This window comes from Cucurbita moschata, unplaced genomic scaffold (genome assembly GCF_002738365.1).
Source record: "Cucurbita moschata cultivar Rifu unplaced genomic scaffold, Cmos_1.0 Cmo_Scf00044, whole genome shotgun sequence".
NCBI lineage: Eukaryota > Viridiplantae > Streptophyta > Magnoliopsida > Cucurbitales > Cucurbitaceae > Cucurbita > Cucurbita moschata.
Genome location: NW_019268560.1, coordinates 1,446,567 through 1,466,487, shown reverse-complemented (window position 1 = coordinate 1,466,487; position 19,921 = coordinate 1,446,567). Strand labels below are relative to the sequence as shown.

General features: G+C 35.9%; 4 protein-coding genes across 4 annotated transcripts; 3 read left to right on the top strand and 1 right to left on the bottom strand.

Annotated features, from left to right (window-relative positions):
• Nucleotides 1–976: 976 nt before the first annotated feature.
• LOC111434197 (protein CLMP1-like) lies at nt 977–4,020 on the bottom strand. Its single transcript, XM_023071573.1, has one exon. The coding sequence runs from the start codon at nt 3,704–3,706 to the stop codon at nt 1,373–1,375; it is 2,334 nt and encodes a 777-aa protein (XP_022927341.1). The 5' UTR covers nt 3,707–4,020; the 3' UTR covers nt 977–1,372.
• A 4,814-nt stretch (nt 4,021–8,834) lies between these two features.
• Nucleotides 8,835–10,756, top strand: LOC111433964 (vacuolar protein 8-like). Its single transcript, XM_023071235.1, has one exon. The coding sequence runs from the start codon at nt 8,956–8,958 to the stop codon at nt 10,609–10,611; it is 1,656 nt and encodes a 551-aa protein (XP_022927003.1). The 5' UTR covers nt 8,835–8,955; the 3' UTR covers nt 10,612–10,756.
• A 3,479-nt stretch (nt 10,757–14,235) lies between these two features.
• Nucleotides 14,236–17,532, top strand: LOC111433990. The gene is made up of 4 exons (XM_023071279.1): nt 14,236–14,713; nt 15,746–16,198; nt 16,903–17,185; nt 17,267–17,532. The coding sequence occupies exons 1-4, from the start codon at nt 14,309–14,311 to the stop codon at nt 17,401–17,403; spliced, it is 1,278 nt and encodes a 425-aa protein (XP_022927047.1). The 5' UTR covers nt 14,236–14,308; the 3' UTR covers nt 17,404–17,532.
• Nucleotides 17,533–18,747: 1,215 nt separating this feature from the next.
• On the top strand, nt 18,748–19,419 carry LOC111434257. Its single transcript, XM_023071661.1, has 2 exons — nt 18,748–19,072; nt 19,154–19,419. Exons 1-2 carry the CDS (start codon nt 18,784–18,786, stop codon nt 19,288–19,290), a joined length of 426 nt encoding a protein of 141 aa, XP_022927429.1. The 5' UTR covers nt 18,748–18,783; the 3' UTR covers nt 19,291–19,419.
• Nucleotides 19,420–19,921: the final 502 nt, after the last annotated feature.

Below are 19,921 nucleotides of genomic sequence, written 5' to 3'. Positions count from 1 at the left end.
GTTAATGTATCTCCTAAACTAGACTATGGGTAAATCACACGCTCACACTATTGAAACCGATGAAAAAAAGAGGAGTGCGAACAATATCAAAAGTATATGCGTACATACTTTACATAACTGAAAAAGTAATCTATGATTATTTAACTTGTATGAGGTCTAAAATATAATTTATAGTTTAGTCTTTCGTATAGCAGGTACAAAATTCATATTTGTACTGCCTCGTAAAAAATATATATATATATATATGTGTGTGTGTGTTTACGATATCTCGATTAACATATGTATAGTGATCAATCATACATGAATGCACATATATCACACAAACATACATAGTGGAGTGGGGCCGAGGATGAGGAATGTAATCTCGGACCCTAGTCTCATTTAGCTAGAGAAATCTCTCAAGGGTCCCTCCCTAATTCTCACGAGGATTCCCCATCCTGTTTTGCCTTAGTCTCATTGAGACATTGAAGGAAGATCTTGCTCTGGTCCCTCCCGTCCAATTCTACTAATTAAATCGACATCTCTCTATATATATTTCTTGTTTCCATTTATTTTATGAAATATTATTAGATTTATTAGAACAGATATTGTTATTTTTACCCAATAAAAAATTATCCAAAATTCGTGCGAGGAACTCTATATCGTGAAATTTTCACAGAGAATCTTCACTCCAATCTCTGTAAAAATAAATAAAGAATTTCACAAGAACAAAGATCAAAACAAGTTGCGGGGAAGAGAAGAGGAGGACGGGAAAATCTACGCCACCACGCCACGCTTGGATTGGAATTCAATAACTTCTTCAACATACATTCTTCAAACTTCAGACATTTTTTTTAATATTGAAATTGTAAGTTCAAATTAATTTATAGCTAAACCTTAATTATTCTAGTGAATACAGCTTCTGTGTCTTACAGCTTAGTTCATAGTAACTCTATTCTTCACTACAATAATCCATTTACCAAGAACATGCACACACTTCCAACCAAATTTGAACTCAGTTGCTATGATATTACATGAAGGTGACATGCTCATCAAGAATATGGGAGGGGAAAACAAATATGCAACAACAAAATCTGACCACAATATGGTAAAACTTATGCTGAGCCAAAACCAGAATATCAGTTCATTTCGTTTCTTCAACACAAAAATCATCAACCAATCAATCTGGCACACAAATTATTTGCTTACTTGTCAAATTATGAAGAAAGTTACCACTCCGAGTTCATAACCTGCCCGCTCCGAGTGTCTGGCATCCTCCAATGCGACGGTCGAAAGGAGCCAGGCTGAAACAATGTGATTTCTTTTCTTTCGTTTGTTCTAATGAATTTTGGCATTTTGTTTTATAAAGTGATTGTACCATCCTTTCTATCAGCTACCCAGATGCTTGATCGACCTCCTTAATGATATCTTCCTTTTCTTGATTCGCTTCGCTGTTTATGTCTAGGCTCGTCTTGTCGTCGCCTTCCACAGCATTTTCGTTCGAACAATGATTCTTCAAAACGACAGAAATGTCAGCCTCGGAAGCTCCAGCAAGTCGGAATCGCTCTACAGCAGCATCGAGGTTCTTCTTCCAATCTTCTGTTCCTATTTTACATTCAACTTGGGACCTCTCAAACAGCATATTGCCCCAGAAAAGATGGATTTGGGATTTCATTAGTGCTGCTTGCTCAGCAGTTTCATTGGATGAAACCTCAAACTGACCACCTACTCCCTGCATTTCACTGTCTGCATTACCTGCCTGTTTCTTTCGTCGCTTCAGTAACTCTTCCCTCTTGCTTGCGGTTGGATCTTTCGGCTCTTTCGCCCTCTGCTCCTCCATTTTTTCCCACATCTCGGTCGCTACTTTCATTTTCTCTTCTGCACTGTCGAAAAGTTCGAGTGTTTCTGTAAAATCCCAACTTGAGAGGTCGATTTTCTTAGCTAGTGCAAAAGACCAATGAAGTTTAGCCATTTCGAACTGCTGTTGGCCAAGAGCCAATAGACCTTCATAAAAGTCGGGCTTGATCAAAAGCGCCTCTTCATATTTCTCTCTTGCTAGGGTGTACTTCTCCTTCACCCATTCATAAGCAGTTTGAAGCTGCTCGGCCACGATATCCTTTCCAGACGACTCGTCTAAAGGAATACGTTTCCTTGCAGCACACATATGAACATTACCCCAGTTGAAGAAAGCTAAAGCAGCAACCTCCTGGAATTTTGATGCTGCCTTGTTAAAATGCTTCTGAGCTTCTTCACTCGTTACCGCCTCCTCAAGAGCCTCGGAGCAGAGCTCCATTCCAAGCTCGTGCAAATCTATATGGGCATCTGGATCAATACCAACATGCGTTCGGAAAAGTTGAGCAAATTCAAATAACCAATCGTCCATCTCAACTTCCTTGCACTCGGGATCTTCCAAAGCTCCTGGTTTTTCCTTCGGAACTTCTTTCTCTATCTTCTTATCATTTTCAGAATCAGTAGCTTCTGCTACTGACTCCCCGAGAGGTGAAACGTGCCCACTGTCATCTCCCTTGGATTCTTCACTCTCGATAGGTTTCTCGTCCTCTTCTCCCAATAAAGGTGGTTCTTGCTCAGGACTCACCTCTACAACATGCAATCTAAGCATTCCAAATGAAGCAGGTTTATCTACTTCAGGGTCCTTAGGAACAAAGCTATCGGCACAAAACTCCGCCAGTCTGAGTTCACTTGTACAGGTTATTGTCACCAGATCCCCATCTGCATCCTTATACTTAATCAAAACAGATTTTGACGACGGAAAACGTTTGCTCACTATCTCTCTAAGATCTTTGAAGCTGCAATTCACTGGCATCATGGCAAGCCTTATGTCATGGTCATAGACAAGCTTCAAAGGCCTCAACTGAACCTTAGGTTCTTGGGTTCGACTTTGAGCATGCAATAACAAGGAAGAAAGTGAATCTTCCTTCAGATTATCTTCACTTACATTAGGAGCCTTAGAAGACCCACTTGAAGGCTTCAAGACTACTTTGGGAAATTGCAATTTGGGTTCATTTGGGCCATTTTCGGTAGTTAGAACACCCTGATGCTTCTCCACTTTACTATTTAGCAGTACTGTAGCACCCCCCATGGAGGCTGCCACTTTCTTCTGAACCGGTCGAGCAGGCAAACATGGACCTAAGCCTGCAATGGGAGCACCAACGGCCGAGGCACCTAAAGCAGCAGGAGACGGACGGCTCTGAAGGTCCTGTTGAGCCTCCTGGCGAGGTCCAACAGCAGCCCTCAACCGTTTGGCGATGTCAAGAGCATCTCGATGGTTAGGATCGACGACCAACAAGACCTGCACGTCCTGCATTGCCATTTCATACTTCCCAATGGCCTCAAGAGCACGAGCCCTCCGAAGGAGAGCACGAACAAATCGAGGCTGGACCTGGAGGGCCATGTTACACTCAGCAATAACAGTATCATAATCAATTGGTTTCATTTGCATCAAACAAGCCGCTCTATTGCTATGAAACACAGCTCGATCAGGGTGGGTTTTGGGAGTAAGACGAAGCGCACTTTCATACTGTTCAAGAGCACCAACAAAATCCTTATTCTGAAACCTTTTATTCCCCTCTTCTTTCAACTCATGAGCTCTTTTCAAAAAGATAGACGAATCCAAATCAACACCCCCATTAGCATTTGGAGTCGAATTAACAGCCGAAGAAGCATGATTCGAACCACCCTTCTTCTTTCGAGCCCCAGATTTCCCCATATAGATAAAAGCGAAAATACGACGCTCTCTCCCACTTTCCCACACGCAGAATATTCAAATTCCAAACAACAATTACAAAAATGAAAATCAACGCTCAGAAATTGCGAGATTTCTCGCGGAAAACTCGAGCCAGAGCACGCAGAGAAGAAGAAAGAGGGAAGCAAACTTACAAAGTTGGATTATCAGGGACGCCCTGGGAAGCGAATCGGATTGATTGAGGTCAAAATTGAAATTGGATAGCGAGGTGTTGGTGGAAGAGAGAATTCCTGGCGAAAGTTCAGTGAGCGAAAACCCTAGATAGAAGAGAAGGATGGGTTTGGATACAGGTGAGGTTTAATCATCAAATGTGGGTCCCAACTCCTTTACTTTCTCCTGGCCGTCCGATTGATCAAACTCACGGTTGCTTCAATCTTGATGGACCCATCAAAAAATGTTTTTATTTTGAAATTCGTTTTAAAATTTTAATATTGTCTGATATATTACTTTTAATCTATTAATTATTTAATTATTACTAAAATTTAATAAAATTTGATATGTAATAAAAGATTTTATGGACTTAAATCAGTTTTAATAAATGTTCCAAATTGAAAGTTAAAAAATTTACTAAATGAAAATTGTAAAGCTTACCGATTTAATAGACATATCCTCCGTTATTAGATGAACCATAGATTGGTTGCCACAGTGAAGTATTTGATAGTCAGTTTTATGGTGCAAACCCTCTATTAAGAGTTTCAACCATGCACGTTCTTGAGATGCTTCAGCAGTAAGCAGTTGACAATGATACTATTGGTTGTCATTTGCTACACCAAGAAATTGATCTCGAACCGAGCTTGAACATATACTCAATGCTTAATATTTGGGTATCATGATATCCTGCATAGTCAGCATCACAGTATCCAATTAGGTGGCAGTCTTCACTTCTTTTGTACAAAAAACCATAGTCAATTGTACATTTAACATATCACAGGATCTGTCAAGCTACATTTAAATGAGACTTCTCCGGACTTTGCATATATTGATTCATGACTCCAACTGCATTCTTAAATTCCTTCTGGTGGATCATGTAGATCTTCCAGCCCAACTCTCTTGTAAGAGAGCATTATTCATGTTCATTAGTCATAATTTCCAATCTTTACTTACGGCAAGTGTTGAAGGAACTTGTACGGTTGTGATCCTTGTCATTGAACTAAACATTTCATCCTAGTCTAGTCCATATTGTTGAGATCAAAACTCTAGAGCTACAGTTCGAGCCTTGTATCTCTCAATTAATTCATCTTGGGGATGCTTTATTTTGTAAACCCACTTGCAAAATATGAGTTTGACATCTTTTTTGACCCTTCCATTACCTTCTGTCCAGCCATATTTTGTGATGCTTGTTCATAAGTCTAGCTCTTTAACTTCGTCTTCTATAATAGGTGTGTTGTCATATTTTGGATTCTTTCTTTACCTTTAATTTGTTGAGGTGTCATTTCCTTTTCACTAGATTCGCTTGGTTGAGTCACTTCTTGCACACTAATATTAGTGTCACTTGGATCTTCAGGCACATCAACACTTAACCAAATGTGTACAGTTTGCTCCCCCCTTCTTCGATAGAATTTCTTCAATGTTGTCATAGTTTGGTAATACTTCCTTCTCCGAGGGTCACCCCGCTTCTGTTGCACCACTCTGATCGTTAATCGTGTGGTTTGAGCATCCTGAATCAATGATCTATACATTTTCATAATCGATATGTTCATCCATCATTGTCATGAGCGCTAGCTCGTCTTCTTTTATGGCACGTATTGCCTTTGCATCCATTCGTCCTCAATCTTCTTTTTGGACGTTGCCACATTGTTTTCGACAGACTTTTTCCTGGATCAACAATCCTTGGACATGTGGCCCTTCTTCTTACAGTTGTAGCCATTCTTTTCCATTGAGAACTCTTATTGTCGTTCTTGTGAGCTCTCCAGGTTGTGTAGTTCCTCAGTGCTTCTTCCTTTGTTGCCATTTTTGTATCCATGTTTGGTAAACAAATTATTCTTGCTCCCACTTTCACTTGTGTAGAGTGCTTGTTGGGTAATGTCTCTCATTTGTCTAGTAATGACTTCTTGGTTGGCTAACAAATTTTAAAACTCTAAGTGACAGTTGAGTGGGCTATCCCTGTACAACAATAACATAACTTCTATATTCTGGCGGCAATCCGTGGAGAATGATCCTTTCAATTCGAGGTTTTCCAATAACAAGACTTTTGAATCTAGTTTAGTAATCTCCCGAAAAATCAACTGAACCTTATGAGAGTACTAAGCAATCGTCATGTCACGTTGTGAGATTGTTAACAGCTCCTCTAGAAGTTGTAGCCTCATATCATTCTTCTTTAAAAACAACATGACGAACGTGTCTCATGCTTCTTTCAGTGTCTTGTCATCCCAAATATGCTCCAACACATTTGCACAAAGTGCCATTAGGATCTTCCTCTGACGACATAGTTTCATTCCCACCAACGACTTTCCAAAGGTCCTATCCTTACAAATACGGCATCATGCATGTTGCCATGTGTTGTAATTATTGCTGGTGAGTATATTAATTCTTCAAACGATTTCGAAATCACCCATCGTGTTGGTTATACCTCAGTAATACCAAACAAACCTTCTCGACAAAAAACTTGCAAAGTCGCGAACTACTCACGACACAAAAAGAACTCACACACTAATAATATCAAGAAATCGTTTATGATGTGGAAGATTAGACAGAGCTGCAACCATATAGTATACTAAGAATTCCAAGAGATCAGACAACCTATACCAATCTTACTCAGATAACCTATACCAATCTTGCTCAGATAACCTAATGTTGAACACAACTTTTTGTGGAAAACACTCACATTTTTTATTAAAACCAATCGAGAAGAGATTACAAGATTACTATTAAACTTTACTTATTAGAGAGATATTTCTATCGATTACCTAAAACATCAAAAACATCATCTAAACATCCACGTAAGCTCAAAGGGGAGATAACATCCATTAATCACGAAGAGCATATATCACTATATCCCATCCTCCATTCTAGCCCAACCAAAACCAAAAACGAATAAGAAACAAATTCATAGAAAAGTAATAATTATGATAATTATTTCATATATTTAGGGCCAAATAATACTATTAATTAACATTACGAATTAAAATAACACTCAAAGAATAATTCAATAAAAATTCCCATGAAATAAGAGGATTTAATTCAAGACCATAAGCATAAATATTTATTCATGAGAGAAAAATAATTTTTCTTTTTGAGTTGCATTATCACTCAAAGAATAAATTCTTTTGCGAAGAAAATTAAAATGATAAATTTAATTTATTAAAATTTTAAAATTAAACTTTTATTAAAAATCCGCTGTCAAACAATTATCTTATAATATATATATATTTTTTATAGACAAGGAGACACAAGTGGTCGCCTTCTTAATTAACACACACCCCAATTGTTCCAACTCTTCTTTATTTACTACTTTTTTTTTTAATAAATCTTAAATTTAATATTTTTTTATCAAAATTATTTAAATAATAATAATATATATATATATATATATATATATATATATATATATATATATATATTTTTTTTTTTTTTTTTATGTATTTTCACAATTTATAAAGGAAAGTTAATAGAAACTAAATATTTTTTTACAAAAATCAACAATAAACTAATTTAACGGTAGGGACTATATATATATATATATATTTTTTTTTTTTTTTTTATGTATTTTCACAATTTATAAAGGAAAGTTAATAGAAACTAAATATTTTTTTACAAAAATCAACAATAAACTAATTTAACGGTAGGGACTATATATATATATATATATTTTTTTTTTTTTTTTTATGTATTTTCACAATTTATAAAGGAAAGTTAATAGAAACTAAATATTTTTTTACAAAAATCAACAATAAACTAATTTAACGGTAGGGACTATATATATATATATATATTTTTTTTTTTTTTTTTATGTATTTTCACAATTTATAAAGGAAAGTTAATAGAAACTAAATATTTTTTTACAAAAATCAACAATAAACTAATTTAACGGTAGGGACTATATATATATATATATATTTTTTTTTTTTTTTTTATGTATTTTCACAATTTATAAAGGAAAGTTAATAGAAACTAAATATTTTTTTACAAAAATCAACAATAAACTAATTTAACGGTAGGGACTATATATATATATATATATTTTTTTTTTTTTTTTTATGTATTTTCACAATTTATAAAGGAAAGTTAATAGAAACTAAATATTTTTTTACAAAAATCAACAATAAACTAATTTAACGGTAGGGACTATATATATATATATATATTTTTTTTTTTTTTTTTATGTATTTTCACAATTTATAAAGGAAAGTTAATAGAAACTAAATATTTTTTTACAAAAATCAACAATAAACTAATTTAACGGTAGGGACTATATATATATATATATATTTTTTTTTTTTTTTTTATGTATTTTCACAATTTATAAAGGAAAGTTAATAGAAACTAAATATTTTTTTACAAAAATCAACAATAAACTAATTTAACGGTAGGGACTATATATATATATATATATTTTTTTTTTTTTTTTTATGTATTTTCACAATTTATAAAGGAAAGTTAATAGAAACTAAATATTTTTTTACAAAAATCAACAATAAACTAATTTAACGGTAGGGACTATATATATATATATATATATATATATTATTAGCTAAGCTAATAATCTAACTTTTATTAAATTCCAAAAATAATTAATTAACAATTTGACCTAAGATGTCAAAGTTATTAAAAAAACGGAAAAAAAAAGTATTCCATAACATAAATTATATAAAAATAACGTACAAAAAAAATCAATTTTGACTCGTAAATATCACATTTAAATAAATATTACAATATTAACTTAAAAAATTTTAAAACTACAAAAAAATTTAATCAGAAGGTTGGATTTTTTTAATTATTTAAAAAAATAACAGCTCAAATATTAAATATTTATAAGTCATAGTAGTCGTGGTGATTGTAATATCTCGCTACAAATATTATTTATTTATTTATGTATTTATAATTTAGACCGGATTTAATAATAATTTTATAATTTAATTGTTAATATTACTTATTTATTTGTGCGTGAGATTTTCTTCTACAAGTACCTGCAAATTTGGAGGCGTTCTCATACCTTCCGCAGATTCTTCGTTGTAGAATCTCCGTCTCCATTCTTCCTTCCTTCACTCAACGCCATGAAAGTACCTCCAGAAAACAGCCATTTCCTTCTCTCTAACAATCTCATTTCTTCTGTTCTTGATGATATTCCACTCATCAATGATTTCAAGGGCAAATGGTCTTCCATGGCCGCCAAACTCTCGGATCTTCGCGCTCAATTGATCGATGTTTCTGAGTTTCCCAACTCTTCTTCCAATCCGCTCTCTCTCGATTTCCTTCATTCTGTTGTAGAAACTCTTACTCAGGCGGCTTCTCTCTCGCACAAGTGCCGCAATCCGGGAGTTTCCGATGGTAAACTCAAGACTCAAAGCGATATTCTCTCCGTTCTCACGAAGTTAGACTGCCTACTCAAAGACGGTGATGTGTTGATTAAGAGTGAGATTCTTCACGACGGTGTGATTTCGAGTTCCTCGTCTAGAAGGGAGGCCGTGCGGGCGGAGTCCAGGAATTTGATCACTAGGTTACAGATTGGAAGCATTGAATCCAGAGTATTGGCTATTGATTCGCTGTTGCAGTTGTTGAATGAGGATGATAAGAATGTCACCATTGCTGCGGCTCAAGGGGCTGTTCCTGTTCTGGTTCGGCTACTGGATTCCAGTTCTTTAGAATTGAAGGAGAAGGCTGTTGCTGCTATTTCCATTGTTTCTACCGTGGATGGCGTTAAGAATGTAATGATTGCAGAAGGAATCGTGCTTTTGAATCACTTGCTGAGGATTCTCGATTCTGGTAGCGGTTTTGCAAAAGAGAAGTCCTGTTTAGCTCTCCAATCTCTGAGTATTTCCAAGCAAAATGCTAGGTCAATCGGTTCCAGAGGAGGGATTTCATCTCTGTTGGAGATTTGTGAGGCCGGAACTCCCGGTTCTCAAGCCTCTGCAGCTGCGGTTTTGAGAAATCTTGCATCATTTAACGAAATCAAAGAGAATTTCATCGAAGAAAATGGGGTTATAGTTCTTTTGGGGCTTTTGACCTCTGGAACTCCATTGGCTCAAGAAAATGCAATTGGTTGTTTGTGTAATTTAGTTGGAGATGATGATAATTTGAAGCTCTTGATCGTCAAAGAAGGTGGGATCGAGTTCTTGAAAATTTTCTGGGATTCGGTTCCATCAGTTCGTAGTCTTGAAGTGGCTGTGGAGCTTTTGAGCCTCTTGGCTTCTTGCTCCCCCATTGCAGAAACTCTTATTTCAGAGGGATTTCTTGATCGGCTTCTTCCAGTTTTGAGTTGCGGAGTATTAGGTGCGCGAATTGCAGCAGCTCGAGCAGTCTACGAGCTCAGCTTCTGCGCAAAAGCAAGAAAAGAAATGGGGGAATCTGGATTCATCACTCCCTTAATTAATATGTTGGATGGTAAATCTGTTGATGAGAAAACAGCAGCTGCTAAGGCGTTGTCTTCTCTATTACAATATAATGGTAACAGAAGAATTTTTCAGAAAGAGGAGAGGGGAATTGTAAGTGCAGTTCATCTCTTAGATCCTTCAATCTTGAATCTGGATAAGAAGTACCCTGTTTCATTATTAGCCTCGGTTGTGATTTCAAGCAAGTGTAGAAAGCTGATGGCTGCTGCTGGTGCTGCTTCGTATCTACAAAAGCTTGTTGAAATGAATGTTGAGGGGTCAAAGAAGCTGTTGGTAAGTCTTAGCCGTGCTAAAATCTGGGGTGTCTTTGCCAGATCTTAGCCATGGAGGAGGTCATTTTCCACAACTCTGTTTGTTGTATAGAAGCTGAAGCATGATTCATAAATCTGTATGTGCAATATATGTTTGTATATTTTTAGGTAATGGGTATTGATTCTAGTCTATGAGTGAATAACCTTTTCTGTTCTGTGTGGTAGAAATGTCAAATGGTGTACTATTGCCTATGAGATCTCGATCTCAGTGGAAGAGGAGAACAAAACATTCTTTATAAGTATGTGGACACCTCTCCTTAGTAGACATGTTTTAAAACCGTAGAGCTAGCGGCGATACGTTACGGATCAATGCGGACAATATCTACTAGCGGTGGGATTGGGCTGTTACAAATGATATTAGAGCTAGATATTGGGCGGTGTGCCAGCGAGGACGCTGGCCCCCAAGGGGGGTGGATTGTGAGATCCCACATGGGTTGGAGAAGAGAACGAATCATTTCTCATAACGATGTGGAAACCTCTCCCTAGTAGACACGTTTTAAAACCGTGAGGCTGACAGCGATACGTAACAGGCCAATCCAACCAAGACGTTGGCCCCCAAGGGGGTGGATTGTGAGATCCCACGTCTATTGGATAGGAGAACAAAATATTTCTCATAAGGATATGGAAACCTCTCCCTAGTAGACTTATTTTAAAACCGTAGGACTGGTGGCGATACGTGGGCCAAAACAAACCATATTTGCTAGCGGGGCTTGAGCTCTAACTGGTAACCCAACTTAGATTTTGATGGTTTGATCATTACTGCAAACGTAACTGTCCAATAATGGAATGATTTTATAGTTATCATACGTACTGATGTTATATTGTTCTAATGAAGAAAATAGAGGTTCAATATCAGGATGATTTCCCATCTGAATTTGTTCTTCAATTCAACTGGTGGAGAAGTTTGGAAGGCCTGCTCTGAGCCTTCTTTGGTATTCAATCCTTCAAGTATGTATCTCTTCTATTCCATATATTCTTCATTAATTATGTATCTGATTTACAACACTTTGTTATCATCATTTGCAGTCTAGAACTTGAGAACAACTGTATATCATTTTGACATTATTGATCCAATATATGCCTATTTTTGGTGATGTTGAATCCTCTCTGTAACTGTGGGTCTAAACCACGTGTATCTGTAGTTAAGCATGTGCTTTGTTCTCTGATTAAGACAGGAAATAAGACTGTCTTTGTTGGCTGGTACCTTAACAGGGAAGGGTCCTACCAAACTCCTGGCCCATTCCACCCATTTTCTCTGCCAAAGCTTACCATTTTCATCTCTCATTCTCTTTCCTTCTTCTTTATGAAATGATGTTATCCAGTTTGAGTGAGATAGCTTACTTTATTATGGAATCATGAGTTTTCGTTTTCCCTGCCCAACTCTTTTATAGCCTAGCTGGTTTCATGATTAGTGACCAGTTCAGTATAGCCTCCATCTGTGAGAGAGGGCTCTTGTATAAAAGTCTTAAAGAGACGTTTTACCCACTCTTGTGACTCCAACATTCTTAATATGGCAACGTAATAATTCAAGCCCACCACTAGCAAATATTGTCTTTGTTGGGCTTTTATTTTCGAGGTTCCTCTCAAAGTTTTTAAATGTGCTAGGGAGATGTTTTCACGTCTTTATAAAGAATGTTTTGTTTCTCTCTCCAACTGATGTGTGATCTCACAATCCACCCCTCTTCGGTGCCCGGGGTCTTTGCTGGCACTCGTTCCTCTCTTCAATTGATGTGTGATCTTAAAATACACCCCCTTCGATGCCCAGCATCCTTGCTCGCTCACTGCCCGGTGTCGTCTGCTAGGGAGAGGTTTCCACACCCTTATAAAGAAAGTGTTGTTCCCCTCTTCAACTGATGTGAGATCTCACAATCCACCCCTCTTTCAGGGCTCAACGTTCTTGCTGATACTCGTTTCTCTCTCCAATCGAGGCGGCGGGATCTCACATTCCACCCCTTTCAGGGTCCAACGTCCTTACTTACACACCGCTCGGTGTTTAGCTCTGATATCATTTGTAATAACCCAAGTCCACCACTAACAGATATCATCCTCCTTGGTTTTCTCTTCCCTGCTTTCCCTCAAGATTTTTAAAATGCCTCTATTAGGAAGAGGTTTTCACACCCTTATAAAGAATGTTTCACGCTCATAAATTCATGGTTAAACTGAAAGAAACACATTCAAATGTTCGGAACAACGGTAGATAGTAACTCTCCTCGTCATTTTATTCCGACGAACATTGTATTCTTCTGTATATTTTCAATTCCGGGTCTTCACAAACTTCTAAATATGATAAAAAAAAAAAAAAAAATCAAGATTGTCAAAATGCCTAAAATGATAGATATTTCGAAAATATAGATGTCAACCTATTTATTTAATAACAACTCTACTGGATGGTCGCTGTTGTTTTGAAAATCAAGATGGCTAGAGTACCTAAAATTGTAGAGGTTTGAAAATATCAATGATCACATATTTAAATAACCATATTTATTTTGTATTTTGTTTGTTTTTTTTTTTTTTTTTGATAATTAAAATTTGATAAATAATATAGTTTTAAACTTTTATTTAAAATATATTAAAAACACTAAAACAAACATAAAATACAAATCATAGTGGACGTGGTTTTCAAATTACCAATCAAAGGCACCCTACTTTTCCCCAAAAATAATAACGAAGCCGTACTAGAGTGGTATATTTAAAAAAGGAAGCAACCAATCAGCATAGCCAGCGTGGTAAAAATACTCAGCCACCTAAGCACCACGTGGAGATTACAGAGTCCCTTCAAACAAAGAAATCGAATCAAGAGCAACAGTAATTAAAAAACTAATACGTGGCAACTCCACTGTGGACATTGCTTCCAATGGGCCCCACTTCTGACGTTTGTTTGTCTCGTTGCCGCCTCTCTCAAATGATCCAGAGAGTACAAAGATTATATTAATTCATAAAAATATAAATAGTTGTTAAGATTAGTAACTTTAAAGATTATAGATTTATAAAGGGTAAATAAATAATTAGAAGATCGTTAAGAGTGAGTTCCACGTTAACTAATTAAGAGAATGATTATAGATATATAAATAAAAAATTATATTTTCATTTATACGAAATCTTTACAACGAATCAAAAAGAAATTTACGAGAGACTATATTCAAGATAAACAATATCATATCATTGTGAAGATCTGGTTAAGGTATTTTTAAAATTTTTTAATAAGATATTAATAAAAGATTTAAATTTTTTTAAAGCAATTTAAAAATATTTATGAAATTTAAAAATATATTTTAAATAAGGCCAGTAAAAAGGCCATTAAAGGAATGATCATGGTTTATAAACAAAAAAAAAAATATATATATAATCTCATAAGAGGCCTTTTGGAAAAGCTAAAGCAAAGTCCCTAGAGCTTAGGGTGAAAGTGAGGAGAAGCCAAAGAAAAGCCACGAGAGCTTAGGCTGAAAGTGAGGAGAAGCCAAAGCAAAGCCGGTAGAACTTATGTTGAAAGTGGACAATATCATATCAGTGTGGAGAGTCGTGCTTGTTCAACAAAAATATTTTTAAATTTTTTTATAAAAGCTGGATAAAGTGAAAGTTTAAATATAAAGCGTAGTAATATATATTTTTTTATTAATTTAAGCTAATAAATACATAAATGTTGTTCTTTGTTTCTCGTTTTCTGGTTGTTGAAGCACCAAAATCTCCCGCTCCCCTGTTCCGAAGCAATGAAAAACAGGGGCAAGAAATCTCCATCTCCAATGGATTCGCAAGAATCAGAATCAGAATTAGAAGCACCGGAGTTAAGAAGGTTAGAATCCTTCCTGAAATGGATTTGCATAAACGATCAATCCAATCCATATCGCGCTTCGCTCTCCTGCCTCATCTTCTTCATCTTCGCAATCGCCGTCCCTCTCGCATCGCACTTCGCTCTTTCCTGCTCCGATTGCGACGAAGATCACCAGAGGCCATTCCATGTCGTCGTTCAGCTCTCTCTCTCCGCCGTTGCGATGCTCTCTTTCCTCTCTCTCTCTCTCTGGCTCCGTCTCTTCGGATTCAACCGATTTCTCTTCCTCGATAAGCTCTCCAAAGCAAGCCCTAGGGTTCGGGCTGAGTATTCCAGGCAATTACAGGTACGATTCCTTTCTTTTCCTTACACAATTTCCAAATCCCCTTTCCTGAACATGAAGATGAACACTCCTTAATTTTATTTTTAATTTTATCAATTCATAATTTGTTTCTATGAGTCAATATTTTGTGATATTGAGTGAAATTTGTTTGTTTATCAATTTATATTGCCAAGTTGAACCCAACTTGATGGAAAATTATTAAGTATTGCTATTATTGTTCATACGTCAAAATCATTACCTCTTCTCATTTAAAACTTTTGCTATTCAAAATTCTTTTAAATAATTAAGTATATGAAAATTCATTTGATTAAGTTGGATCCAAAGTCAAGTTTGATGGATTGGTCGAATATAAAAGAATATTTAATAATTTTATCAGTTTAATCGACTATTCGAGTAGATTAAATCAATCTAATTTAAATTTATTATCTGTCGTAAAAAAAAAATATATATATATTTAATATTTTTCCCATAGTTTTTAGTTAATATAAAAATTTGAAAATGGTTACAAATCAATATTTTTTTAAAAAAAATAAAACACTAAATGAAAGCTTTCAATAATTTTATAGAATAAAAAGTAATCAATGTAACAATTTTTTTAAAGAAAATTAATAAAATAAAAAATCAATAAATCTTAATAATATTTTAACTACAAAATAAAAAAAGAATTTATATATATAATTAATTAGTATTCAATGGTCTAATTCTAAATAATTAATTAAAAAAATTTAAAACTTGAATTAATTTAAAAGTTAGTTTTAAAGAAAATCTGGAGCAAGAAAAAAAATATATTTGTAATAAATATAATTGTTTTTTAAGATAGTGTAATCAATTTTTTTTTTTATTATTATTTTTAATCTATGGAACTTGAGAATGATCATGTGTTTATAATCCGTCCAAAGGAAAGTCACGATCATGAGTTTATAATCCTGAAACAAAGTCACGAGAGATTATGTTGAAAGTAGACAATATTATACCATTGTGGAGAGTCGTGTTTGTCTACGATCGAACGTAATAATAATTTGAATGTAATTGCAGAGATCAAAGGAGCTGATCTGCTTGTTCGTGGTACCATGTTTCATGGCAGAAGCAGCGTACAAGATGTGGTGGTACATCACCGCAGCTAAGCAAATCCCATATTACACCAACAACATGTACTTGAGCTACATCACCTCCTGCACATTGGAGCTCTGCTCATGGCTCTACAGAACTTCCATCTTCTTCTTCGTCTGCGTCCTCTTCCGCCTCATCTGCTGCCTCCAAATGATCAGGCTCGAAGATTTCGCTTCGGTTTTCCATCGGGAAACCGACGTCGGCACCATCTTGGTTCTGCATTTGGGCCTCAGAAGAACCTTCACCATCATCAGCCATCGCTTCCGAGCCTTCATTTTGTTGTCTTTGATTCTGGTCACTGCCAGTCAGTTCATCTCTCTTCTCATGACTACAACGGCCAAAGCTCATGTTAACCTCTCCAAGGCTGGACAACTTGCGGTAATCTACTTTCTTAACTTCATCTTCGTTATCATAAAACTAAATTTGTGAAGTTAGTGAATAAATCAAGATCACATTCGAATAAGATCCGACCATGAGAATAGGATGACTAAGAAAGGCTTAAAAGAATTGAAAGTTACTAAATCTATGTTCCTTTTTAGTGGCTCCTGCGTTGATACTTTAAAGTTAAATGTGTTTTGCTTGGAGTAATTCTTTGTTTGGTGATGTAAGTGAGAACAAAATATCTTAAAATGATTGATGTTGGTTTGTCTGTGGGGATAGTTTTCATTTTTGGAAGCGAGAAGTAAGTAATGTAATTATATCGCACGGGATGCAAAGGAATGTTGGAGCACACAGGTACCAAATTCAAGTTCCGAATTCTTATCCGAATCTTGAGCATGTAGCGTTATAAAATCCTTTGTTCTCCATGCACCTATTTCTTATTGTACTAGGTTAAATTACTATGGATAGTTCTTGGCTCGAGCAATTGTTGAATACAATTTTTTAGGAGAAACACTCACACTTTTTATGATTACAAAACACTCCGAAGAATACTACTACATTTTGCTTTACTTGAGACTGCTTGTAATTTCATCCGTAGACGGGTATTTACAATAAAAAATCTTGCTAGTGATGATATGTTAACGTTTTGCGGATGTTATAATAGTATAATAGAATAACAGGTATGAGTTTTGACAATGCAGCTATGCTCCATCAGCCTGGTGACAGGCTTGTTCATATGCCTCCGCAGTGCAGCAAAGATAACCCACAAAGCACAGTCCATCACATGTCTTGCTGCAAAGTGGCACATCTCCGCCGTCGTAAGCACCTTCGACGATCTCGACAATAAGACGACCCCAACAGCAGCTATCATCGAATCGAACTCGGATGACGAAGACGGCGACGGCGACGAGGACGACTTGGATGATGCAAAACTGATGCCAGTTTTTGCGGACACAATCTCATTCCAAAAGAGGCAGGCGCTAGGTGAGTAAAAAGATGCACAAAGTTCATGAACCATTTGATCTGGGTTTTAAAAAAGGAGGGCATTTGTTTGTTGTTGTGCAGTGATATATTTGAGGAATAACAAAGCGGGAATTACAGTGTATGGATTCATGGTGGATAGAACATGGCTGAAATCCATTTTTGCTATTGAACTTGCTCTGTTCTTGTGGCTGCTCAACAAGACTGTTGGTATTTCTTGAAGCTCTTGCCTTTCTTTTAGTGGATTTTGGAGTGAAAAAGTGCGATATTTCTAAAATTTTAGAAACCAAAAGTTAGGGTTAAGAATGTAATATAAGAGAGTTTGATTCATGAAATGACTCGTTTGGAAATGATTTGAGTTAGTTCACTTTACACCAAAAAATAAGAGAGAATTTTGGAAACCCTACTAACTCGATTTTCGTCCCATCTAGTGTACACGAGCTAGGTTGAAATTTTTTTTTAGACTACTCAAAATTTTGGGATGATTGGGTCCGTGCTCAAATAACCCAAATAGAGTTCACCTCCCGTCGAGATAAATCTGACCCCTTCCCCTGTTCCTGTCTACGTATATGAGATATTTTAAGAAGTAAACATCTTTTTCAGTCGCAGGGTCGAGGGAAAGAATAGGAAAAGTGATTCACTACATTTCTGACGGGCCTTGGCACAAGAATATTTTTTAATGGGACGATAGGTTTGAAAAGACAGATGGCCCATCTTTTCTTTAATCTCACGAGAAATACAATTGTGGCTAATTCAAACCCATCATAAGATAAAAATAGCCCCCACGTTCAAACCGCTACTTTTCCTATTTGCAAGAACTTGTTTCGGTTGTCTATCATAATTCAAACAAAACCTAACCCTCTATAGTTGAGACTAGGTTGAGTTGGGTTATCGGGTTATTTTTTTAATTATATAAACAATCATAGTTATATATAATACACATTACATTATATAACTAAAACATTTTACGAGCTATAACATATTACTAACATCATATATATATATATATATATATATATATATATATTTAGAGTAGATTAGGATTAAGTTGAGTTGTANTTTAGTGGCTCCTGCGTTGATACTTTAAAGTTAAATGTGTTTTGCTTGGAGTAATTCTTTGTTTGGTGATGTAAGTGAGAACAAAATATCTTAAAATGATTGATGTTGGTTTGTCTGTGGGGATAGTTTTCATTTTTGGAAGCGAGAAGTAAGTAATGTAATTATATCGCACGGGATGCAAAGGAATGTTGGAGCACACAGGTACCAAATTCAAGTTCCGAATTCTTATCCGAATCTTGAGCATGTAGCGTTATAAAATCCTTTGTTCTCCATGCACCTATTTCTTATTGTACTAGGTTAAATTACTATGGATAGTTCTTGGCTCGAGCAATTGTTGAATACAATTTTTTAGGAGAAACACTCACACTTTTTATGATTACAAAACACTCCGAAGAATACTACTACATTTTGCTTTACTTGAGACTGCTTGTAATTTCATCCGTAGACGGGTATTTACAATAAAAAATCTTGCTAGTGATGATATGTTAACGTTTTGCGGATGTTATAATAGTATAATAGAATAACAGGTATGAGTTTTGACAATGCAGCTATGCTCCATCAGCCTGGTGACAGGCTTGTTCATATGCCTCCGCAGTGCAGCAAAGATAACCCACAAAGCACAGTCCATCACATGTCTTGCTGCAAAGTGGCACATCTCCGCCGTCGTAAGCACCTTCGACGATCTCGACAATAAGACGACCCCAACAGCAGCTATCATCGAATCGAACTCGGATGACGAAGACGGCGACGGCGACGAGGACGACTTGGATGATGCAAAACTGATGCCAGTTTTTGCGGACACAATCTCATTCCAAAAGAGGCAGGCGCTAGGTGAGTAAAAAGATGCACAAAGTTCATGAACCATTTGATCTGGGTTTTAAAAAAGGAGGGCATTTGTTTGTTGTTGTGCAGTGATATATTTGAGGAATAACAAAGCGGGAATTACAGTGTATGGATTCATGGTGGATAGAACATGGCTGAAATCCATTTTTGCTATTGAACTTGCTCTGTTCTTGTGGCTGCTCAACAAGACTGTTGGTATTTCTTGAAGCTCTTGCCTTTCTTTTAGTGGATTTTGGAGTGAAAAAGTGCGATATTTCTAAAATTTTAGAAACCAAAAGTTAGGGTTAAGAATGTAATATAAGAGAGTTTGATTCATGAAATGACTCGTTTGGAAATGATTTGAGTTAGTTCACTTTACACCAAAAAATAAGAGAGAATTTTGGAAACCCTACTAACTCGATTTTCGTCCCATCTAGTGTACACGAGCTAGGTTGAAATTTTTTTTTAGACTACTCAAAATTTTGGGATGATTGGGTCCGTGCTCAAATAACCCAAATAGAGTTCACCTCCCGTCGAGATAAATCTGACCCCTTCCCCTGTTCCTGTCTACGTATATGAGATATTTTAAGAAGTAAACATCTTTTTCAGTCGCAGGGTCGAGGGAAAGAATAGGAAAAGTGATTCACTACATTTCTGACGGGCCTTGGCACAAGAATATTTTTTAATGGGACGATAGGTTTGAAAAGACAGATGGCCCATCTTTTCTTTAATCTCACGAGAAATACAATTGTGGCTAATTCAAACCCATCATAAGATAAAAATAGCCCCCACGTTCAAACCGCTACTTTTCCTATTTGCAAGAACTTGTTTCGGTTGTCTATCATAATTCAAACAAAA